The sequence below is a fragment of the Pogona vitticeps genome, chromosome 11 (assembly GCF_051106095.1).
Source record: "Pogona vitticeps strain Pit_001003342236 chromosome 11, PviZW2.1, whole genome shotgun sequence".
Classification (NCBI taxonomy): Eukaryota; Metazoa; Chordata; class Lepidosauria; order Squamata; family Agamidae; genus Pogona; species Pogona vitticeps.
Genome location: NC_135793.1, coordinates 7,771,684 through 7,797,306, shown reverse-complemented (window position 1 = coordinate 7,797,306; position 25,623 = coordinate 7,771,684). Strand labels below are relative to the sequence as shown.

At 44.6% G+C, this 25,623-nt stretch overlaps 1 protein-coding gene across 1 annotated transcript; it reads left to right on the top strand.

The window, feature by feature from the left end:
* Nucleotides 1-1,689: 1,689 nt before the first annotated feature.
* On the top strand, nt 1,690-24,197 carry LOC110088401 (endothelin receptor type B-like). Its single transcript, XM_072981193.2, has 8 exons — nt 1,690-1,888; nt 9,894-10,442; nt 15,904-16,016; nt 16,505-16,709; nt 18,031-18,180; nt 19,944-20,077; nt 21,248-21,356; nt 21,544-24,197. Exons 2-8 carry the CDS (start codon nt 9,984-9,986, stop codon nt 21,691-21,693), a joined length of 1,320 nt encoding a protein of 439 aa, XP_072837294.2. The 5' UTR covers nt 1,690-1,888; nt 9,894-9,983; the 3' UTR covers nt 21,694-24,197.
* Nucleotides 24,198-25,623: the final 1,426 nt, after the last annotated feature.

The following is a 25,623-nucleotide window of genomic DNA, read 5'->3' as shown; positions in this document are numbered from 1 at the left end:
CACAAAAACAACAAGAAATTAACTCTGAGTTTCCTGTAGGGATTTAGCCAGTCCATATTCCCTGACCCTAAATGCAGAATTAAGCCTGATATGCAACTGGAAATCTGTAAATGCCCAAGCTTGTGGCACGTTCCCTGAAATCAATGTGCTTAAGGATGCGCACACATTTGAAAACTGCTCATGATCCTAACGCCGCAAGAGAAGGCAAGATTCTCTAGCAGCGACAATCATGCTGGGAAAGGTGGAAGGAGAAGAGGAAGACCGCACACAAGATGGATGGACTCCCTAAAGGAAGCCACAGGCTTGAATTTACAAGAGCTGAGAAGGGGATTTAAAAACAGGAAGCAGAGAATTCTGCTTCATAAGTCGGAGGCAACATGACGGCCATTTAGAGCAATTATTGTGTTCCCATGGAAGCACCAGGTGGTTTCAGAGTCGGAAACTGCAGTGCATCTCAGAGCGACCCTATTTAAGCCATCTTTCTCACTCTGCTCCCATGTGTCCTCTCCTGTCTACCCCTTTGGGAAGAAAGGAGTTGGGAGAAAGGATGGGTTTTTAAAATATATATTTATTGGGAAGTGGCATACCACCTTAGTTGATTGGGAAGCATCAGCAAATCTTCATGTGAGATGAGATACCCACCATGGCTGCTTCGGTTCAGTCCTGGCAATTAATTGCCCATGGCCGAGATGGAACTCAAAATGAGCGATCCAATCCCTACTGTGGATGATCTGAAAAAGTGCAGGTACCCTTGGAAAAAAGGGTCGGGCCGGTTCACCACTGCCTGTACATCACATAGTCATCATACAATTGATGGCATCTGACCATGCCACATGCAGTCCAAAACGTGAAACCGCTGCATTCCCTAGACAGCTTCGGGCCCTAAGCAATGGCCAGCCACAGAGGCTACATAGCCATTATTCTAACAGGTTTTTCGCCCCTACTTTTTTTAATTCTTGGGAGACTCCCATCATCGTCTGATGCCCCCAACTGGAAAAAAAAATTACTTTCCTGAATTTGTTTATTACGTAATAATTCTTTTTGCATTTATCTGTATTTTATGTTGTAAGCCACCTAGACTGGTCGTAATTGACCAGATAGGGGGGATATTAAATAAATAAATAAATAAATAAATAAATAAATAAATAAATAAATAAATAAATAAATAAATAAATAAATAAATAAATAAATAAATAAATAGACTGTCAGCATCCCCAGCCAGGAGAAGCACCGCCTGGCTCCGTGGAGATTCTGGAGCTGCGATCCACAATAGTAGCATCCCTTAATTCTGATCTCAATAATAGTGGGAAACGTTTGTGGGAGTCATACAACTTATTTTGGATTTCTTTTTTTTTTCTTTTAAAGCTCAGCACTAGTTAAAATGTTCCCAATAAGAGGCCATTCAGCCACAAGAGAATCAGGCCAACAGCCTCATGGTGTTTACGCTCTGGAAGTCGCTTCCTAGCCCCCTCCTCCATCTCCTTTCTGCCCGAAGCACACGACATGTTTACAATTGCCTTCTCCCACATGATTGCATTCCCATGTCCATCCTTTTCCTTGCCTGGATGTCTTCTCTTGGCTCACGCCCATTGGCTGCCTGTCCGGAGCCAGAGGCGGGACAGGCCCACGAGCCCTTTTATAAGGCTCAACTCACTCACTCATGTTTAGAAACATTCCAGCCAAAAAAAAGGGTCAGGTTCACGCACGGCAGTAGCATCAGATCTTCCGTTGCCCCAGGGAAGGGACACAACTGGATCTAAAGCCCTGTGACATCCCAAGGCACACAGCCCGCCGTGCAACAGAAACAACCGGATGGGAAGGGACGTTTGCTGTGCTTGAGACCAACACAGAGAACACACCTCTTCATGAAGACTGGAAATTTGGGAAGGTAAACAAAAGCTCTGACACAAAGTTTTCCGAGTACTGTACTCCGAACAGAATATAATAAATTAAAATGTGTGGCTAAATCCATTAACGCCTTTATTATTATGGATGGACTTTGATATTTTTTTTCCATTTGAACAAAACCATGTATCTCTGGTTTCCAGTATATGATTTACATATAATGCATGATCCTGCGTGGAGTCAGAGATGGAAAAAACTCCTTTTTTTTTTAAGACCCAGGAACTCTCTGTCACAGAAGAGAGGAGTTGGCTTATAGAAAGTGCATATTTTTTATTTCTGGGGATCCCTCTTTCTTCCTTGTGCTGGCCCACTCATTAGCATCCTTCTGCCTTTTGCCTAGCAGCTAAGATGGGCTGGGCAGCGGTCGGTTGTCTGTCTCTTCACCAGGGGAAAAACTGGCATAGAAATAAAATAAAATAAAACAACAAACAGGAGAGACTAGGGAAATCTGCTTAATTTGCACATGCCTAGGTCAACGTGTGAGTGTATTGAGAACCATGTTTGGAGGAGAAAGGAAAATAGCTTATTTGATGCACAGACTGTTAAGATAAGTTGCAAAATGGAAAATAGAACAGATTTAGCATGGGGGTACAGATGGAAACTGGGCTGGTTGGAAGAGAAAGATGGAAGAGGTGAAGAGCAGAGAAGATTCGCTGAGTGGGAATGGATTTAAGAGATGACATTACCACCACAGCTTCGGGTTCTGAATTGGTTTTCGTTGTCACAAACTAAGTGTTCCACCTGTGATTGATCCAGGCTGGTAACTATCGCCAGTGATTCCCACTGAAGAATTTGAACCACGGATGGGAAAAGTTTCCTTTCTGAGACTCCAACTTAGCCCAGCCAACACGGCCATTGGGCAGGTGAGTTGTGGAGAGTAGGAAGTTGTAAACCGAAAAAGTAGCTTTCCCCACATCTGAGGCTGAACATCCATGCTTCTACCCAGTGCTATCATTACATAAAGAACAGAGTGATGAGGCATATGTTTTTAGAGAAGGTAAATGCAGGTAAAATGTTTCATATTGACAGATTTTTTATATATATGTAGTCTGAATATGTATGCTTGGGTGTGTGAGATAGAGATCATCGTCATCATCTTAGAAACCCAGAGCTATGGATCTACCATTGCAGAAATGACTGTAATCATCCAACCTTTTTTTTTTTTATTTTAAAATCTCTTTTATCATGCCCACTCCTAAGGCTGAAATCATTATGAAAGTCAATAAAGGAGTTTAGATTGGTCTTCTGCAGAGGAAGGACTCATTGAACATCATGAGGTCTGGTCTGATCATTTTTGCATTATTTTATTGATTATGGTTATGGTCACTACCAATAAAACCAACACTGCTACCACTGCTACTATCAAGATGAATTTCTTCCTTTATTTGTATCAAGAATGTGGCACAATTTAAAATTATGGACATATATACAATATAGATAAACTTAAAAACAAAATAAAATGTTAAGCTAATTAGACTAATTTTGACCAGAAGCGGGCTACTTCAATAGTATTATCTCAGCCATTTCCTAGATCTTGTTTCATAGATGTGGTGGGGCATAAACTGCATGCCCATAATTGCTTCAAGGATTGAATTTCTCCACAGTCACAGAAAATATGTCCTCTATCCAAGCAGCTCCGTTTTACTTGCAGAAGAAGATGCCTAGATATTGCTTATTTCTATGCCAGCTTCAGATTTATTCAATTATACAAATCTCCTCTCCAGTGTCTGGATCAGTTTTGATTAAAAAAAAAAAGAACATTCACATATATATATGATTTCTATACTGCCCGATTAGTGGAGAACAGCCATGTACATATCTGTGAAGATACTCAGTCATCCAGGTGAGCTTATCTGGAAGTTGAGTCCTGGCAACTGAACTTCTTTCTTATTAGGTTGAAACGCTTCACTACTCATCCAAGTAGCTTCTTCAGTCTGAGGAGAGTTGGTAAGAGCATCAACGGCCCATGACAATGGGTGGAGAAGGACTGCAGAAGTGGGATTATCCTTCATCCCCAGCCCTTTGTCCTTCTAAGGAGCCTATTCAGACCAGGGGGGAAGTGAAACCAACATGGAGGATAGATTAGGGGACTTCTATCAACTCTCCTCAGAGTGAAGAAGAAGCTAATTCGATGAGGAGCGAAACCTTTCAAGCTAACAAGAAAGAAGTCCAGTTGCCATGACTCAACTTCCAGATCCTCGAAGGTAATTTTAAAGAGTTTTGCCTTTGCAAGTCCTTTAAATACTCAGAGGGAGGGGGCCTGGCACACCTCTAATGGAAGTTTATTCCATCGGGACTGGGCCACCACTGAGAAGATCCGATTCCTCCTTGAGACCTTTCTCACCTCTCTTGGAAGCAAAGGCCTGAGAAGAACGAGTGAAATGGGCAATTGTTCTTTGGAGGAGATATTCCGACATGTATCAAAGTTCCAAATGATTCAAGGTTGAGTAGGTCAAGATCAACCCCTTGAATTGGGCATCTTCCAGGACAACTCTATTTAACGAGCAGTACAGTAATCTATTCTTGAGATTTTAGAGGTATCTCCTTGATATACCTAGTGCTGTATGGAATGTCTCCCTGTATATATTTTGTGTGTAATTTTTTGGCTCTTATAAACCATGCTGGCTAGGAGTAATTCTGGAAACTGTAGACCCCCCAAAAAAGTAACTTTTCCAAGCTCTTCCCCATCCCCAAATGTGTGGATTTAACATTGCTTCCCCCCAATTTTCTCTTTCTCTTCTGATTCCTGTTATTGTGTCTTTTTTTAAACAGCCTTTATTTTTGAGGGAGCACCTCCGTTCTTTTCCAGGACAGTTTAATTAATGGGTTAGTTAATCAGAATATTACTAGAATCTTGTTGTTCTTGAACTGTATAACTGAGCAGAAGAAATGTTTAAGTTTCTTCTTTTTGCCTGTGATTAAGGCACATATTTTGTAACAATCCCTGTGGGTTTTATTCTCCATTCAGAGTACATAAAAACAAAAAGTATGTTGTACCCAGGATTGCCGTAGACTGAAAGATTTGCCTATAGTTTGTTCTAGAAAGCAAGTTGATGTCTCTGTGCCTATGGATATAGGTTTGAAAGTCTGAATGTAATAAAGCTGAGTCAAATATTCTCTGCTGAGCAGAAAAAAATCCTTCTTTTTGCATTGCTTTATTATTTGTATGTGTTGGTTCTGGCAATTTTTGTTTCTTTTGAATAACAGAAGCCCTCTAAATGTTTGGCGTGATATATGATATCTCATAATCTCTTGGCATCAGCCATGCAGTTTAGGCTTCTGAGAAATGATGTTCAGTGTAACATCAGAGGATGTATAGCTCAGTGAGTTAGGTAAAGGTTGGAAGTTTGATTCCTTATTGTCTCTCCCAGGAGAAGAGCCAGCCTGTGTAGCCTTGGGCAAGCTGCACAGTCCAATGTTGCCCCTAGAGGAAGGGAAGGGTAAAACACTTCTGAGCATCCTCTACCTGGAAATCCCTGAATAAAGGTCACCATAAGTCAGGATTGACTTGACGGCACATCATTACTATTATTAACTGAATTCAGAGACATTATAGAGCTTAACGAGGACAGCAAACGTGTCACCTTTCAAACAGCTAGCATCAAGGGTGTCTGTACTTTCTTTTTTAATTAATTTTTTATTTTTAAAAACTAGGGATAAGGTAAGGAATACAAAAGATAGAGGTGGATATGGGGGGGAAGAGGGGGAAGGAGAACACAAAATGTACAGTCATTCAATCTGTTTGTTCATGTTGCGATATCAAGTCGACTTTTCACCTTTCTACAATTTGATTGCCCTCCAGGTTTCAACTTACATCTTAGTTTAATTCTATATTATTCAAGCACTAACTAGTGACTCAGGCCATTTATATAATAAATCCCACCATTCAGTTGCCTTTTGTATTGGACAGTCTTCCAACACCTCTGATAAACATCCATTTCTGCCACTTCCCATATCTTCTCAATGAGTTCCTCTTGTTTTGGTATCTCCGATTTCTTCCAGTTCTTAGCATAAAGAATTCTGGCTGCAGTGACTATATATATAACTAGGTAGTTCTTTGTCTTATCTACGTATATTATCTGGTATAATGCTCAGTAAAAACAATTCTGGAGTTAGTGGAATATTAAAAAGCAGTATTTTTTGTAACAGAGTATGTACTGATGTCCAATACTGTTGCGCTACTCTACAAGTCCACCACATATGGTAAAAGCTTCCCTTTTGTGCTTCACACTTCCAACAAACATTTGACATTTGACAATTCTGTATAAATCTTTGACAATTTTTCCAGAGTCATATGCCACCTATAAAACATCTTATATATGTTCTCCTTGAAATTTACTGATTTTGTGAGCTTTGTTATTTTTCCATATTTGCAACCATTGATCAATATCAATATTATGGCCTATATTTTGTGCAAGTAGTCATACATTCTTTTACCATCTCATCTTGCATTTTAGTTTCAAGCAAATAACCATACATTTTCTTAATTACTTGATCATAGGAGCCCAGCAGAAGTTTGTTGAATATCGTTTGTTCTGTGTAAAAGCCCTCTATTTTATCTTTTCTATAGCTAGATTCCACCTGTGCTCTGGACCACCAGTCTAGATATGTTTTGTGTTTCTAACTCTTCTTTGGACCTTAACGCACAGCCATCTTTTATAGATCTTGATAACTTAAAAGTTTCGCTTCTGTCATGAGGTTGGGTTGTGTAAAGGCCTCTATGGGTGATACCCAGCCTGGTGTTTTTTTTGGTAAATCTGCTGGATGATCTTTTTCCAAGTAGGGCTCTTTTTATCATATGTGAGCTGAAAGTTTTCTGCTCTTTATTTTTTTGTACCATAGCAAATCATACAAACCTAACTGTCAATCATGTCCTTCTAATTTGAGTAGTCTATCATTATCTAAAGTTATCCATTCCTTTATTCAGACTAATACAGGCTCTATAATACAATACCCAATCTGGGAGACCAAAACCTGCTCTTTGTTTGGCATCTTGCATTGCTTTGATTTTAATTCTTGGTTTAGGAGTTGATGCCAGCCATTGAGGAAAAGAGGAGAGCTATAGCAGCATACAAAGCCTGTCCTAGTGAGTACAACTTGCAGGCTCTTTGAGTTGCTCATAGCAAAGTCCAACAGGCTGCCAGGAAATGTTCTAATATTTATTGGCTTCAGCTCTCCTCTCAGATACAGAAAGCAGCGGACACAGGTAACATCAAGGGAATGTATGACAGTATCAAGCAGGCTTTAGGTCCAATACAGAAGAAATCTACTCCTTTAAAGACCGAGCACAGCAGATGGAACGCTGGGTGCAGAACTACTCTCAGCTATATTCTAGAGAGAATGTAGTAACTGAAGAGGCATTAAATAACATTGAGTGCCTGCCTGTCTTGGAAGAGTTGGACACTGAACTCTTCCAAGACAGGCAGAAATAAAAGTGGCCTTGGATTCCCTTGCCTCCAGCAAGGCACCTGGAAAGGATAACATCCCTTGAAGTGCTGAAGTGCTGTAAAGAGATCAACACCACCTTGACTCCTTAACATCATCAGGTCCTTTCATGAGGAAATGAAGGGCACTGTAGTTTTTTTATGGCTCAACATCAAAACCCTTTGACATCCGAAGCAGGAGTGAAACAGGGCTGTGTCCTCACGCAGACCCTGTTTGGGATCTTTTTTGCTGTCATGCTGAAGCAGGTCTTTGGAACTGCAACAGAAGGTGTCTATCTCCAGACTAGATCAGATGGAAAGCTCTTTAATCTCTCTAGATTGAGAGTGAAGACCAAAGTCCAGCTGAAATGCATGCAGGACTTCCTCTTCATGCAGCTGTTGTTGCGCATTCTGCTGATGACCTCCAACAACTTATGAATTGTTTTAGTAAGGCTTGCCAAGATTTTTGACTAACAATCAGCCTGAAGAAAACACATGTTATGGGCCAGGGTGTGGACTCACCTCCCTCTATTACCATCTCCACACAAGAATAGGAGGTTGTTCATGACTTTGCGTACCTTGGCTCAATGATCTCTGAAGCCCTCTCTCTAGATGTCGAGCTGGATAAATGCATTGGCAAAGCAGCCACCATGGTCTCTAGACTAATAAAGAGAGTATAGTTCAATAAGAAGCTGACAACATATACCAAGATCCAGGTCTATAGAGCCTGTGTCCTGAGTACCCTCCTGTATTGCAGTGAATCCTGGACCCTATGCACATGGCAGGAGAGGAAGCCGGACACGTTCCATATGTGCTGGCTCCAATACATTTTTTGTATCATCTGGCAGAATAACGTTCCAAATAGAGTAGTCCTAGAATGAGCTGGAATTTTTAGCATGTATACATTACTGAAACAGTGATGTCTACGTTGGCTTGGGCATGTTGTGAGAATGGCTGACGGTCGGATTCCAAAAGATCTCCTATATGAAGAATTAGTTCAGGAAATGTGCCCCAGAGGGAGACCATAGCTGTGATACAAGGATATCTGCAAGAGGGATCTGAAGGCCTGAGGAATGGACCTCAACAGATGGGAAACCCTGACCTCTGAGCGTTCAGCCTGGAGGCAGGCGGTGCATCACGGCCTCTCCCAATTTGAAGAGACCCTTGTCCAGCAGGCCGAGGCAAAGAGGCACTCCTGAAACCAGCCAAATCAGGGAGCTGGCCAGGGGACAGACTGTATTTGTCTTCAGTGTGGAAAGGAGTGTCACTCTCGAATTGGCCTTCTCAGCCACACTGGATGCTGTTCCAAGACCTCTATCCAGAGGTCATTACCATAGTCTCTTGAGACTGAAGAATGCCTACTGTACTGGCACCCAGAACTGGTCATAACGATCCAGAAAGATGAAGGGAAAAGGTTCTCTGCTTCCAAACCAGATGGTGCCTCTTTGCCAGCTTCCTGCTGTGTTTGTTCTGGCCATCTATCAACCACAATCTGGAGAAATCCTGTTTTAGACTCCCTCTCCCAGCTATCTTCTGAAAGCTGCAGTGCCCCAAAATAACGATCAGGTCTCAGGGAGTTCAGACAGAGATTAACTGTACTGAAATTCCAGCCTGGCCATGAGTCAGAGTCAAGCAGCTTACCTCAGGACAGATACGGATATTATATATCAGTCATAGCTGGAACTGGAAGGACAAAAGATCTATTAATTAGGGCTGTACACCACAGATGGACAGATTCCAAGTTCTGAAGTGAATCGTCTTGATTCCAATCAATTTGTATGAGGTCCGATGGTGGTGGTGAAGATTTACCATATTTTTCGCACCATAAGACACACTTTTTCCCCACAAAACAGGAGGTGGAAAGTCTGTGTGTCTTATGGAGCGAAGAAAACAGATTACATTTTCCTGTTTTCTTCTCCTAAAAATTGGTGCGTCTTATGGAAAGGTGCGTCTTATGGAGTGAAGGTAGTTTTGGGTCAAGGCAGTTTATAAATATGTTTCAGATTGAACTGGATGGAGCACAAATTGTTTCAGCCTCTTCTCTCCCCCCACCCCCGCTTTGTTTCCTTCTGTTTCTTTCCTTCTGTCTTTTTAAAGGCAGGCAGACAGACAGAAAGACGGCACATTTAGAAGATCCTGCGATGTGAATCCATGAAGCTGGGGGTTTACAATTTGGTAGAATCACCTTGCTTCTTTCAGGTCTATAAATGTCATCAGATTTCATGTCCATCAGTATGAAAACCAATGATGACGATGATTTTCCTCTCCTATTTTTTAACAGCTGTTTTTGTAATCAGGCAGCAAAAGAGCACAGCAACCTATCAGCGATTGAATTTGTTGTTATTTTATTCTTACTGTTACAGATGGGGACTGTTCATTCCCATGCATCAGAGTAACTCAGCTGGCTTTGAGTAGTATACATTTTGATTAAGGTGAGTGGGAGGCGCATCATTTGCTATCTGACATCAAACCACCAAATGTCTTGAACCAGCCCTTGGACTATGCTCTCCTTCGCTCACTGTCTTGTGTCATTTAACTCAGATTTCTCCTCCCTTTGTCATGTAGGTCACTTCCTGTCTGGAAATCTCTTGAGCACGGTGACCAGAATCCACCACCCCATATTAACTCTGGCTGGCCCTTGACCTTTGTTTCCTAATGGGCAGTTTTCTCCCTCATCTTGTGCTGGTCTCTTGCCTGACCAACCTGCTGATCCTGGGCGTTTCCAGTCAGACAGTCCACAGCTCCAGAGACAGCACTGTCCCTTTGGAGGTTCTGGACCAAGAGAAAGCCTACAGCCTTATCCAGCCGGGCATCCTCCCGGGCTCCAGAGCTCAGGCCAACCAATCAGGAGACCTCCTCAGAGATGTCCTCACACCAGCCCCTCAGCCCTCCGTCATGTGCTCAAAGCCAACAGAGATCCGGCACGCCTTCAAGTACATCAACACTTTTGTGTCTTGCACTATCTTCATGGTGGGCATCATCGGCAACTCTACCCTCTTGAGGATCATCTACAAAAACAAGTGCATGAGGAACGGGCCAAATGTCCTCATTGCCAGCCTGGCTCTCGGGGACCTTCTTTACATCCTCATCGCCTTGCCCATCAATGTCTATAAGGTAAGCGGCTTGCCTAAGGGGGAGCGGGGGAGAGAGAGAGAGAGAAACAGAGCTCCCCCTGCTGTTTGGGTGAGGTCATGGCACTTCCTGGATGCCTCCTTTTCGGAACCAAGGGCCAGAATCCTACCAAGCTTCCACAGAGCAAGAAATCCTGCTCATATATGGGCTTGCACACATATTGCTACTGCAAGTGTTTTTGGAGATGGCTGCTCGTGTTGCAGCAACTCCTGTGCAAGGCAGCACCATTCCACACTATTACACTGCAGGGACTTTCCACTCCACAGGTTCTTTGTGGGAGACTAGCCAGGTTCTTTGTAGAAAGTGTCTTGAAATTAGTTGGTTGCCAATACTGTAATATGGGCAACTGTAATTCAAGAAAACAGTTCTTCCAAGCTCTGCTAATAGAGCCCATGCTTTATGCACCCCGAACTCTCAGTCTCTTTCCTTTTCAATTGAGCTTCGCTTGCAGATGGATCTTCAAGATTTAAGCATCAGATCCTTCTGAAATGGGATAGCTGAAACCTAAAGGGTTGCTCCACTTATGGCTTCCCAAGCTTTCGGCTCTCCATCACATCTACTTTGGCCCTCTGTTTTACCAAAGTGGGAGGCTCATTCAGGGAAGCTCGCTGTTAACTTCCAAGTCGTTTGTGTTGTTGTTATGTGCGCTGAAGTCACCCCCGACTTATGGATGAGGGACCTCCAAAATGTCCTTTTTCTCAGCTATCCCAGCTCAGCTCTTGCAAACTCAAGCCTGTGGGTTCTATGATGGGGGTCAGTCCATCTCGTATTTGCTCTTCCTCTTTTCCTGCTGCCTTCCACCATCCCCAGATGTTATCATCAAAACATCCAAGCAGAGGCCTCCATTTAAAAAAAAAAAATTCTACCATTGCTGTGCTGGCGGTGGTGCTGGTATTGGTGTTTTTGCGCTCAATGGCAACAGAGGAGACAATAGCGCTTCTGTTATACAGTGCAAACTGCCAGAGGTTAGTCAGATGTCAGAAAGGCAGTAAAATCTAGCCCTCTCAGCCAGGAGTTCTGGCAGAGCTAAACACCCTTGTGGAACATTTCAGTCTCATGGGCCCCTTCGAGGATTTCAGGTTGTTTTTTGGATCTTAGCCTGGGCAACTCCTGATTTAAAATGAGTCAGGGAGCGCCTTGGCTGGGAGTCAAAACAGTTGCAAACCCTTAAGAGGGTAGCATACCAGCTGGGGCTGCCTTAGCTGTAGGGTGAACATCTAGGTGAATGTATGGGTTTTGGTGGGCTTGGCGGCTTTCGATGTTGACAATTTCTCATTTCCCAGGGCTTTAAAAAAGTTGTTTTGAATTTCCATCTCCCATCAACCCCAATCCTAGTGGTGCCTATGAGAATTGTAGTTGTAGAGGGTTTTGTTTTGTTTTGTTTTTGTTTTGGAGTTGCAGTCCAAAAAAAAAGAGTCCAAATTCTGTCTCAGACAGCAAGTTCGTTTCCAACTCTGTTCGCATTAGTTTGCAAACCAGACAAAATGTATGCAAAGAAATTCCACATGAACCTTTGTATACCCGTTTGTGCAATTATGCACATGGTCCCTAAAATAAAATATGTTTGCAGACAGATTACCTCACTTGCACATTTTCTGCAAGTGTTCTTGTAAATGAATGCATTTTGTATGTATTTACATACATACCTCTAATATACGCACTTGAAGTGTGTTTTTAGTTGTAATGCTTTTGAATGTGTTCTCAAGAATACATTCGAGAATACATTGTATTTTTAAAGTTCCAATTGAGAGAGAGAGAAAAAAATCTCAGCATTCCAGAAGCTGCATGTTGTGGTGCACAAATACATCCCAGTTCATACAGGAATTCAACAGATCGAAATCTTGTTAAATGTGGATCTCATAATTTTTCCTAGCATCCCTTCTTAGCATTGATACAGGAGGCCGAAATTCTTCTGCCACCTGCTGTCTGGAATGGGCATTGAAGTGGTGACACTGATTTCTTCCCTGAGTGGGACTTCTTAGCAAATCCCTTGCTCTGTGTTGAGAGAGAGTTGTAGTAGACAGAGTGATGAACTATGATCCAGGAAGGTAAAGGTAAAGGTTCCCCTTGACAATTTTTGTCCAGTTATGTTCGACTCTAGGGGGCGATGCTCATCCCAGTTTCCAAGCCATAAAGCAAGCATTTTGTCTGAAGACAATCTTCCTTGGTCACATGGCCAGTGCGACTTAGACACGGAACGCTGTTACCTTCCCACCGAGGTGGTCCCTATTTATCTACTTGCATTTGCATGCTTTTGAACCACTAGGTTGGCGGGAGCTGGGACAAGCGACGGGCGCTCATTCCATCATGTGGATTCGATCTTATGACTGCTTGGTCTTCTGACCCTGCAGCACAGGCTTCTGTGGTTTAGCCCGCAGCGCCACCATGTCCCTATATGATTCAGGAAACCTTGGTTCAAATTCCTGCTTGGCTATGGAAACTCGTGTGTGTGTGTGAGAGAGAGAGAATGATACAGGTAAAAAAGGTAAAGGTAAAGGTTCCCCTTGACATTTAGTCCAGTTGTGTCCGACTCTAGGCGGCGGTGCTCATCTCCATTTCCAACCCATAGAGCTAACGTTTGTCACGTGACCAGCATGACTAGACATGGAACACCGTTTTTACCTTCCCACCGGGGTGGTACCTATCTATCTACTTGCATTTTTTTGCATTTTGCATGCTTTTGAACCGCTAGGTTGGCGGGAGGTGGGGCAAGTGGGCTCACTCTGTTGCATGGATTTGATCTTACGACTGCAGGTCTTCTGACCTTGCAGCACAGAGGCTTCAGCGGTTTAACCCGCAGTGCCACCTCATTAAACCACTCCTTAAATATCTCACATACCTTGAATACCTTATTGGAATGCCTATACCTCAGATGCAATTTGACGGCACATAACAACAACACAGTGAAAGTTGGAACAGGAAGCGCTACACACACACAGTTATTTATCTTTAAAGATACATGAGAGTTTCAGCTTTCCTCAAATAACTCCCACAGTCCTGACTGTCCACCATGCTGGGTCTAAAGTTTGAGCCTCAAAGATGGAGAGAGTACCACCTTGGAGAATGCTGGGCCAGGGAAATCTTTGGCCTGTCTACTGCTTTCCCTTAAGGTAAACAGAAACATGTCGCAATACAGAATAGAAAACAGTAAGATAGACGCCATACAGCAAAACCCCATAAGAATGTCTCAAAAGTTTCATTTCAAAACCAGAGCAGAAGAAAAATCACATAAATGTCCCCACCCCACCGATGTTGGCAGAGTCCCCATCCTGTCACTGATCTCATGACCAGTAGAAGTACGGACATGCAAAGAAGGATCTGCCTGGAATGGGATGGCAACTTAACATGATTTCCCTTCCACTCTGTTTTAGGCAACAGGCTGAATGCAGGGAAACAGAGGACGCAACTAGATGGTTGAATATTCCTGGTCTGGATTGTGCTTAACAAAGTTGCTTCAAGGTGATCCTTGCATCCAAATGCAGGAATTGACCACACGGCATCTCAAGTATCCCTGTTTAGCACGATCAAGATCTTCTTTTCTTTTAAAGGGAAAGATTTCTCAGGATAGTTAAGTGGCTGGCTGGCCAGCCCTTTATTGAAGCCGCTTGATGATCTTGAGAAATGGAAAGCTTCCTTTCCACCTGCCTTTGGAAGGGAGGGGAAAGGAATGTTTGCATTTCTTTTTAAGTGTTGCAAACATACCAACGATACTTTGAAAGGATTTTTTAAAGCCTGGTCAAAGCATGGCTGATGCTGTATGTCAGTTAGCAACAGTTTAAATGAATTTGAAAGCTTTGTCTTCCTTCCTGTCCCAAGGCAAGAGACCAAAAGCTACAAAGCTGTGTTAGCCTTTGTAAATTAATCTTCATCTGCTCAATCAAGCTGCCAGATCTTAGTATCTGATGTAAAAAAACAAAACAAAACCCCAAACACTGTGCAAACTGGAGAAGTTGTTATATAACACAATGAGGAAAGACTGTTCTGGGTATTTATCGAATTATCCTGATTGTTACACACTTCAGCTCCTCTTAATGCATGTAATCCAATTATGTTAGCATGACCCAAAATAAAACTGTCCAGCCTGATCCAAAATAAACCAGTCTAATAATTAGACTTCCTACAGAGTTGACTAAGTAGTATAATTTAAATGTTTGGTGGAAGGTGAGTTTTTCCTGAACTCATTAAATCACTGTCAACCACACGTGAAGACTTTTGGTAAATGTAACTAGATGTTTTTAAAACTGGGATTCTTTGCTTACATCATGCTTTGTTCCTAAAGTTTATTTAGCTAAGATTTAGAAACTGTTTTCTATTTTTCATTGATGAGTGAAAACTGGACATGTCCTGAATGCAACATGTAGATATTTTGTGTAACCACCCGGAAGGTGGAACACTGACCAAGCAGCAGCAAGATTAATTTTTCAGGAAAGGGGACTCCATATATGCAGAATGGCATAATGGTTAGAACAACCTTCACAAACCCAATGCTCCTAGATGTGCGAGACTACAGCCCCCACCTTCTGCAGCTTGTTGACTAGGTTTAAAGAAAAGGAACAAACCAGGCTAAGGGTCATGTCACACACCCTGGTGCCACAGCCCAATATCAAAGGACCAGTGTGCTGCTTTTTTATATCATCATCAATGGAAAACTCAGCAGTGGCCAGAGGATTGGAAAAGATCAGTCTGCATCCCAATCCCAAAGAAGGGCAGTGCCAAAGAATGCCCCAACTACTGTACAATTGCTCTCATTTCACACGCTAGCAAGGTTATGCTCAAAATCCTACAGAGCAGGCTTCAGCAGTATGTGGACCGAGAACTCCTACAAGTACAGTGGGGTCTCGACTTACGAACTTAATCCATATTGGAAGGCAGTTCTCAGGTCGAAAAGTTCTTAAGTCGAATCTGCATTTCCCATAGGAATGCATTGAAAACCATTTAATCCGTATCTGCTCTTTTCGTCCATAGAAACTAATGGGAAGCTGCTATTCCGCCTTCTGCCACTAGAGGGGGATATTTTTTTCTTTTTTCCTTTTAACCTAAGATGACTTAGCTTTAAAAAAAGGAAAAAAAAGAGTTCGTAACTCGAATCTAAGTTCGTAAGTCGAGTCCATATATTCCTATGAGAGCGGTTCATAAGTCGAAACGTTCGTATGTCGAGCCGTTCGTAAGTCGAGACCCCACTGTACCAGCTGGATTTCGAAGGGGCAGAGGAACTAGAGCAGCTACTGTATCAGGATTTTTTAAAAAACTAACTCTTTGCCTTTAGATTTGGCAATCTTAAAAACAATAAAACGCACAACATGCAAGGGAAGAAAAGGATGCAGGGAAGCAAGAAAACTCAGCCAGAGATGTTTAATCTTGAAAGGAGACGCAAAGGATAATTGTCCTTCATTTTGAGTTTCTCCATGAGATGGTCTGCTAACACTATGTTTCCCCTTCTCAGCTCCTGGCAGAGGATTGGCCTTTTGGCGTGCAGGTCTGCAAACTTGTGCCCTTTGTTCAAAAAGCTTCCGTGGGCATCACCGTTCTCAGCCTCTGTGCTCTCAGTATAGACAGGTAATCTCCGACCTTTATTGCCCCAGTAACGAAGTTTGCTGATAAGCTGACCATCCCACGTCTGTCCCGATGGCCGCCCTCTTTTAGTGTTTGTTTAACACTTTAAAAGCAAAAAAGAAGGAAAGCGTGGTGCTTATAGATACTGCCCCGTAGTGTTTAAAGCACTCTCTGGGTGGTTTGAAAGTTAATTATGCCGGTTGCACATTGCCCCCAACCCAGTGGAGCTCAGAACCTCAGAAAGATGGAAGACTGAGTCAACTTTGAGGTAGCTCCCTGAGCCCATCTGGATTGGACTCAGTTTCTGAGCAGAGTCTTGACTGCAGTACTGCAGTTTTAACCCCTCTGCCACAAATTTTAACCCATAAAAAAAGCTATGCTGAAGGAAGCAGTTGTACTGGGGGTGGCTCCTGCCCAGATGTGCGTAAAAATGAACCATGCTTTGTACACTTCATCTCTTGTGTCTATCCCTCTTGCGGTGTTCCTGGCAGGTACCGAGCTGTAGCCTCTTGGAGCCGCATCCAAGGGATTGGAATCCCCATGTGGAAGGCGGTCGAGGTGACCCTCATCTGGGCGGTGGCCATCATCCTTGCCATCCCTGAAGCTGTGGCCTTTAACCTGGTGAAGCTGAATTACCGTGAACAGATGCTTTGGGTCTGCATGTTGGCTCCTGAGCAACCATATGGCTTCATGATGGTGCGTTCTCACCTGGGTAGAATAGGGTAAGAGTAGGGTTGACCAACCAACAGTTGAGATGAGCATGAACTGCTGAACTCGTGATTCGTGTAGTTTGTCCAAACAGGTGTTCGGCGCTTCCCATCCCTGCCTCCTCTGTTGGGCGCCCACTCAGAGGCTTGCCTGCCACGCCTCCTCTGGGCGCTACCCCTGAGTGGGCAGTCACCAAAGGAGGCAGGCTTGGGAAGCAACGAAAAACATATTCAGATGAAGGACAAGCCAGTTCAGCAGTTCATACTCGTTTCTAGCCAACAGCCTTGAGAGCCGCTGGAAATCAGAACGATGCTCCCAAGAACCAGAACCTCTTTCAATGAAGAACAAAAATTGAACAAGATTGAGAGGGGAACAGAGAAAGAAAAGTGGCCTCCTACGAAGTTCCAGGGGAAAGGACCAGGCCTTTGGAAGAAAAAAGGACCCATAGGTAGAGTGCTGATATGATATCAATAGGGACCACATCTCTTCCAAAATCCTCAGAACCAAATTCCCTACTAAGATGGTTGAGTTATGATAACTTCCTGTATGCTAGAAAATGTCCATCATCTTTCACATGACTGATGTTTGCTGCTTTTATTCCTGGAAGGGTCCAGGGAAGAGAGTCTGGAAGATAAACCCGTAAAGTAGAAAGATCTACCCCTTGTCCTTTTCTGCTTCCATAGAAGCTGAGAGGTCAGCTGAGCCCGCCCCATACATCTTCACACCCATAAAAATGTTGCTAGACCAGTGGTTTCAATGGCTTGAATTCTTGACCATTGCTTATGTTGACTGGAGCTTCTGAAACGAAAGCCTAAAAGATCTAGAGGACTAAAAGAGGGTGAGGACTGTCCTCAGTCATACTGATGGCTCACCTGGTTCATCCTCTTTGTGATGCTGAGAAGGGTCAAGGGAGGTTGAGACGACTGCCATAGAAATGCTGTTAGACCGATGGTTCCGTTTCTAGGATTCTTGACCATTGGATGGTGGAGCACCAGGCCTTTAGCCCTGGTTGGCTCAGAGTGAAGGCAGCAGCGACCATATTGTACAGCTCATGTTCCTCCCCAGAGAAGCCTACCCACCCTCTGTCTTGCTCCAAGAACAAAACAGGAGGTGAGAGAACAAAGGAACTTCTAGGGCAGAAAGAAGTGGTAGGAGCACTTCTTCAGGAAGTGAGAAAACTTAGGCAACCACTCTCCTTGGGGGAAAGATGCAAGCAATCAATGCAAATGGAACTGTTCTCTGTCACACGCATACACCTTCCTAAAAGGCAAAGCCAGCTGTTCTTATTCCATTTTCTTTCTGTCCCCAGTTCTACAAGGATGTGAAGGACTGGTGGCTCTTCGGCTTCTACTTCTGCTTGCCTCTGGCCTGCACGGGTGTCTTCTATTCCCTCATGTCCTGCGAGATGCTCAGCAAGCGGAATGGCATGAGGATAGCGCTCAACGACCACATGAAGAGGGTGAGGCCCACTGGCTATCAAGCCATCTTTCTTCCTTGGCCAGTTATTGAGGAACCGACATCATAGAATCGTGGAGTTGGAAGGGGCTTCTAAGGCCGTCGAGTTCAAACCCCCCTCCCCCCGCTCAAGGCAGGAATCCAATTCAAAGAAGAACTGACAGAAGGGGGTCCAATTTTCTCTTCAGTGCCCCCAGCGTTTGGAGCGCTCACTACCCCCTGATGTTATTGGTTCCATTGTTGTGCTGCTTTAACAGTTAAGACGTTTTACCTGATATTCAGCCAAAATCTGGCTTCCTGTATCTTGAGCCCATTATTACGTGTCCTGCACTCTGGGATGATCGAGATCCTGCCCCTCTTCATACGACTACCTTTCACATACAGTGGTGTCTCGCTAGACGATGATAATCCATTCCACTGAAATCGCTGTTTAGCAAAATCATCGTCTAGCAAAAAGCATTTCCCCATTGGAATGCATTGAAACCTGTTTAATGCGTTCCAATGGGAAAGAATCTTCATTGCCTAGCGAAGATCGGCCATAGGAAAGCCGCTTTGCGAACCGCTGATCAGCTGTTTAAATCGCTGTCTTGCGAAGCTTAGGTCCCGAAAACACCCGTTTTGTGAGTGCGGAGGAAGCTGTCAAAATCGTCGTCTAGCGAAAATTGGTTTGCGAAGCAGGGACCAAATATCGTCCAGCAAAATTCCCCCATAGGAATCGCTTTAGCGAATTGCTATAGCGATCACAAAAAGTCAATGTCTATCGAAAAAGCTGTCATGCGGGGGCAACTGTCTAGCGAAGCACCACTGTATTTGAAAAGTGCTATCCAATCTCCCCTCTTGTCTTCTTTTCTCCAGTCTAAATATGCCCAGTTCTTTCAGTCTTTCCTCACGGGCCTTGGTTACCAATCCCCTAGAACGGGTGACTCTTTCCAGGCGGATCAGACTTTTGCTCTGCTTAGCCCACTGCTGTCTACTCTGACCACAGCTTGGGGAAGTTACTTTTTTTTGAACCAGCTCCCCAAATCTCCAAGCCAGTCTGTCCGAGGGCCAGGGATGCTGGCTGAGGGATTCTGGGAAAGGTTCACGATTGAGCCAGGGAGTCCTTTAGGGAAGTGGGAAAGTCCCACAGGCATTGCCTTTGTGCAAGTTGTGGTCTCCATGAAGATCTTCCCACTGCTTCTATAACGACACTCCCTGCCCAGCAGGACAACGGTACATGACTCTACACTTATACCAGGAAAGACTTTTCTGCTCAGCAGAAAACACGCAAAAATCGCCTGCAGATTGTGGTTTTTCTGTAAGGCACTTTGTTTCTCCAGCCACTGGAGTTGTCTTTCATCCTTCATTTGTGAGTCCAGCAGAATTGGGGATTCCATGAGCATTGGCTTTAAATAATTCTGTCACCCACCATAGTCCAAAATGTGTCTGCAATATTGCATGATTTATTCTTGCTCCGATTTTAATTTTCATTGCAGGTCATTACAGGACAGCCAAGAAGGGGAGACATGAAATAGCAGGAACGAGGGGAATGGAGGGGAGGTAGGGAGAGAGGCTGACCCTCTCTGATACATGACTCAAAAGCTTAAGTCATTGAATTACCCAACCGCTACTCCCTTTCATGTGACTTATCAGGTCAACAATGAGCAATCCAGTTCATACCAATGGATCTGTTCTAGCTGTGATGAACAACTGGATCTCTAGCATGGTGTTTTTCTTTTCCTGCCCCTTTCGTTCATTAACCTCGTTGGATGGACTTGTGTGTTCCAGCGCCGCGAAGTGGCCAAAACGGTGTTCTGCCTGGTGGTGATCTTTGCTCTCTGTTGGCTACCTCTACATCTGAGCAGGATCCTCAAAAAGACCATCTACAACCCGAGGGATGCTGACCGATGTGAGCTGCTTAGGTGAGATCTCTTGGAGAATTTGGTTAATTTATAGATAGCAAAACATCAGGTACAGACAACAACTGCTCAGAGAAACACTGAAGTCTATTAAGAAAATAGCTTAAGTCTTGCAGTGACTTGCACTTCATAGGTTAAAAAATCACTCTGGGATACAGGGATTCTGCATGCACAAGGCTGCAGCATATGTTTCCTTTAGGTAGTGCTGGTTTACTGCCTTGTGACTACCACTTGCAGGAAGAGGATGTCAGTCTCTTTTAGGGTCAGACCCTCTTTTAGGGTCAACCTGAATCCTTTTCAGGGCATCTCGCCTTCCTCACTTATTCCTTCTAGCCTTTACAGTGGTGCCCGCATGATGACGATAATCTGTTCCGGGAAAATCGCTGTTAAGCAAAATCGTCGTCTTGCGAAAAGCCTTTCCCCATTGGAATGCATTGAAACCCGTTTAATGCGTTCCAATGGGGAAAATACCTCGTCATCCAGCGAAGATCGCCCATCGGGCAGCCGTTTTGCGAGCGCCGATCAGCTGTTAAAATGACTGTCCTGCAAAGCATGGGTCCGGAAAACACAGGGCAGCCATTTTAGGAAGCCAACGATCGCCGGAAAAAAATTGCTGTCTTCTGAATAAACGGTCCGGGAAGCACGAACCAAATCATCGTCAAGCGGAATTCCCCCATAGGAATGACTGTTTTGTGGGTCGCTATAGCGAGCGCAAAAAGTCATCATCATGCGCTTTCATCGTACAGTGGGGTTGTCATCTAGTGAGGTACCACTGTACATTCAAATGCCCTGCGGAATGACTCTACAGTCCTGGCCAGGGCCTTGAACCCCAACTCTCTTCTGGGCTCACGTGCCTCTGTCAAGGCCATTTGGAGAAAGGAAACTGCTGGTTCTTGAAGTGAGTGAGTGAGTGAGTGAGTGAGTGAGTGAGTGAGTGAGAGAGAGAGAGAGAGAGAGAGAGAGAGAGAGAGAGAGAGAGAGAGAGAGAGAGAGAGAGACAGAGAGAGAGGATAGTAGGAGGAGATACAGGGAGACTAGAAAAGGAGGCGGAATGGCCTTTCCCTTCATCTGCCACCCATCACAATTGGCCCCTTTCCACTCCTAAAACCCAGCTCTGTATTTTGGGCCACTCCATTCCAATGGAATATTCCCGCTTTCTCTTTCCACCCCCAGCTTCCTTCTGGTCATGGACTACTTTGGCATTAACATGGCCTCGCTCAACTCCTGCATTAACCCTGTGGCTCTCTACTTTGTCAGCCAGAAATTCAAGAACTGCTTTCAGGTAAGAGAGGAATTTGGGGTTCCATCTTGGCATACCTGTGGATCCAGTTCCCCCCAATTTCTCCCTGGGCTGGGGGGGGCTTATCCTCGTTCTGCGACTGCACCAAAGACCGGAGGCCCTGAACATCTCTCTCTCTCTCTCTCCCTCTCTTTCTCTTTCTTGTCCTCTTCTGGCTTCTTTCCCACAGTCTTGCCTTTGCTGCTGGTGCCAAACGCCCACGCTTGGCATGGTGCCAACGGATGATAAAGCTTCCCTCGGGAAGTGGAAAGCCAAAGGGCAGGATTTGGGCCTGGACAGGAGCAGCTCCCATCTGAGTAACAAGTACAGTTCTTCTTAGAAATGTGGATAAACCCCCCCGACGGAAAGCTTCACCCAAGATGACCCTCAACCTCATCAGGTTTCCGGTGGCTTTTCTGGCGCTTCGTCTCAATCGCTCTGCTTTCTGTGCCTTCCCCCTCCCGGGAATCTCCTCTCTTTGGGGGCAACTTTATAAAGACTGCCAGCTCACCAGCTATTCCTTCTCCTCTTCCTCATCCTTTAATGTTACCCTGGAGGGTAATTCCCCCACCCCCCATGCCCCCTATTTCCTCTAAGCAGCTGAGCATTTCAGAAGACCTGCTGGTGAACAGACCAAACCTCCCTCAAGAACCACCAAGGGTGGTTGTTATCTTTGATTCTAGCCCTCCTCAAGACGTCCATCATCATGGGGAGCATCATTTAGGCCTCCTTCGGCAGAGATCAGGAGCCCCTGCGCGAAAGCAATAGTGGGACACTGTTTTGGGTTCAAATCCAGTTGTGAAGAAGTTCTCAGAGGACATGTCATCAGAGTGCGCAGGGACACCAAGCCAAAGAGTGGAGTCCATAAAAAGTGAGCATATTGTAGCTGAAATTATTTCATGTCCTGCAGTCTGGGACGGTCGAGAACAGTTGCCGGCCCTCCTCTCTAGGACAGCCTTTCAAGAATTTGGAAAGGGCTATCAAAGCACCCTTCGGTCTTCTGAAAACGAGGCCCTTGATTTGCCTCAGAGGGCAAACGCTGTCACCGGAGATGCTCTGAGGCTCTCCACAAGTGCCATGAATTTTGAAAAGTTATTTAAACCCCAGCAGATAAACAGGGAATAAGATTCATGAAATGATGGCACCATAGAAAAAGAAAGGAAAATCGACCGATTTCTGACAAATTACAATGCAATGATGAGATGAAAATGCAAAGTAGAACAGCCTGTATAATTTGGCAAACCCAGCCAGTTGGCCCTTTACAAAACACTGTATTTGCCCCCTAATGTTCCATCAACCCTCCGGTTGTAGCTGGGCAATGATATAGTTATGGTGTTTGGGGTCGATGGCTGGAAAAAGCCGAGAGCATAGGTGGAAAAATGTTTGCCATTTCTGATGCTTTGGCCTGCAGCTCCCACAGGCCTTTCTCGTTGACCACATAGCCCGGGGATTCTGGGAGTTGTAGTCTTAACACATCTGGAGGTAATGACATTTATGCTTCCCCAGAACTTGGGGCTTTCTAGATTTTGGAGACTCCAGTGCCTATCAGTCACAGCCTGATTAGGGCGGATAGATTTTGCAGTCCCAGAGGGCAGGAACAAGGACACAACCCTTTTCCTTCTCACACAATACAAGGGAACACAAGATGAACCAGCTAATCTGCCTGCTAGACCAAAGCGCCTGACGACACCGCCAGTGGGCCACAGCCACTGAGAGGGGTTTTCAGGCCATTGCTGCCATTTGGAGGTTTTCATTTCTGCCCAGGATACAATACCAAAAGCCTAAATTAATCTACGGTCTTAAGATGGCAGCAGATATCCTACCCCTTGGACATCCTTCCAGCATCATGGACTTCTGCCCATTTTTCTCCGACAGCCTGCTTGCCTTTTTCCCCCTGGACCTCTGTGCTAGAATATTTCGCTAGTGCCCCATCAAATCTCCTTGATTTACTTTGGCTTTTGCCAACATGTTGTTATTTCTTCTCTCTCGCATGTATGAAATGTATATATTGTAAGGTTAAAGGTTCCCCTTGAGTTTTAGTCCAGTTGTGTCCAACTCTAAGGCACGGTGCTCATCCCCGTCTCCAAGCCGCAGAGCCAGCGTTTGTCCGAAGACGGTTTCTATGGTCACGTGGCCAGTGCGACTAGACACTTCCCACCGAGGTGGTACCTATTTATCTACTCGCATTCTTACATGCTTTCAAACTGCTAGGTTGGCAGGAGAAAAATCCTGCTGCCCTGTGTGAGGTATATATTGTAGAGAGCACCAACCCCTCTGGAGAGCTGGTGAGACCATGAAATCATGCCTCCAAGGTGACGGTTACAGCCCTGGAGCCACTAACTGAGAAAGACTCCCCCAGGAGCCCCAATGAGATTCACTTCTGAATAAACATGTGCAGAATTGTGATATCAGTCCACTTTAAGTCTCTGATAGGCAACGGAAGATTGTGCTAGTTTCTCACTAGGCCAGCTAGAATACTGTGCCCTCCACAGAGGTTGACTGCAACCTCCATCACCTCTGTGCCACCCATGGGCCGTGCTGGCTGGGGTGACAGGCGTTGTGATCCGACCACCTGGAAAGTACTGTGTTGCATCAGGCTGGTCTCCAGGATGGCAACAGAGCATTTCTCACTCTGGACAGTGAACCATGAGTTGCGCACCGACCCTTCCTAAATGTGACCAAGTCTCCAGCTTGTCGACACTGCCACAATTGCGTCTCCTGTCTGAAGTCCTATTTCTGAATGTTTTATAAAGGATTTGTAATCAAGTGACTCTGTGACTCAGTATGACTTTCTTGTAGGTTGTATTTTGCTGTTTTCGATAAGGATTAAAAGTTGTTTGACCGGGTCAACATCTTCTTTTTGAGTAATGGTGCAAGCCAAAGCTTGGATAAAGTGCTTTTCTAGATTAAAACACTCAAGCTTCCTGTTCGGAAAGAAAGCTCCCAGTTTGCACCAGGGCAGGAAGAGGACATTTGGGCACAGCTAGGCCTAGCTGAGTTGCAAAGGCTTCTAGCCGATGTCCTTTTCCCCCCCACCCCAGGTGAGCCACATTGAGTTGTCTGTAAGGCATACAAAAGTCCAATAGAATTCCTGGAATGGGGAAGGATGGGATTCGTAGTCTAAGAAATTCTTTTTAAAAATCCCATCCTTAGACTGTTACTACACCGAGCAAAGGGTTGGACTAATTATGTAAGACTAGTTTACCCATCTCCAACCAAACTGCACCTAAGCTATAGGTATTGCAAGCCACAGATGGGTGACCCAAAGATCCTGGACTGCATGCACCCAGCCTGCCCATAGGTCATTCTCAAGGATGATTTCAAAAACCCGCTGCAAATAACTGGTTCCACTCTCCACCCAAGTAATCTGTTCCTTACCTAGTAAGAGACCTCAGGGTGACAGAGTATGTATAGTGGAGCAGGCCTGCCTACTCTTGGCTCTGCCCCACCATGCCAACTTCAGCCCTGCCTGTGACTTCCAGATAGCCCCCCAACGTGGTTAACCCCCAAGGAAAGATCCTCCTTGGCTCTCCACCCAGATGCACGCAACGGGCTGGAGGAATCACCATGTAGCTCGGCCCATGGGCTCTGCCTTCACCTTCCACTGGGTCACCGAGGCTGCCTCCTCCCTCTCTCCATTGCTGGTATATGTTAAGGCACCGAAGAAACCAGAGGGAAGGATTTAAGAAACCCTCAGGATCACTTCCTTCCCGACACAACAACATTCAAAGCAAGCAAATCCTGTCGCCAACTCATCCCTGGGACAATATCTGTCAATCAGCAGGGGAAAGAACTGTTGTGTTAAAAAAAAGTGACATTCAAAGCCTGGCCCTTCTCTCAGTGTGAATAAAGCATGCATGAAAGGTATGGAGCTCTTATTAATAGCAAAGTGAAGTTATGGACGGGTGATCTTGGGAATCTACTAAATACTTAATACTTCTACTTGATTTGCTGGTCTCACGTGAGTCTCCGGAGAACACAGATATTGTACAGACAATCACCTGAGGCTAATATATAAGGGACAGACTACACTGTATAGTGCTCTGCATAGGTGGCAATGGAGTTAGGATTTGTTTTGATTTTGCGGACTACAAATCCCACAATTCTCCATTCCTGGGAGTTCTGCCTACCTTACAGACATCTTTTAAACACCTGGGAGGAAAAAAAAATCAAAATTTTTACGCTTGGAGGCTGAGCTAAGCCCAGCTTTGCCCAAACTACCCACTCAGAAAGAAAGCTTCCAGCTAGCATTGGGGCAGGAACAGGAAGC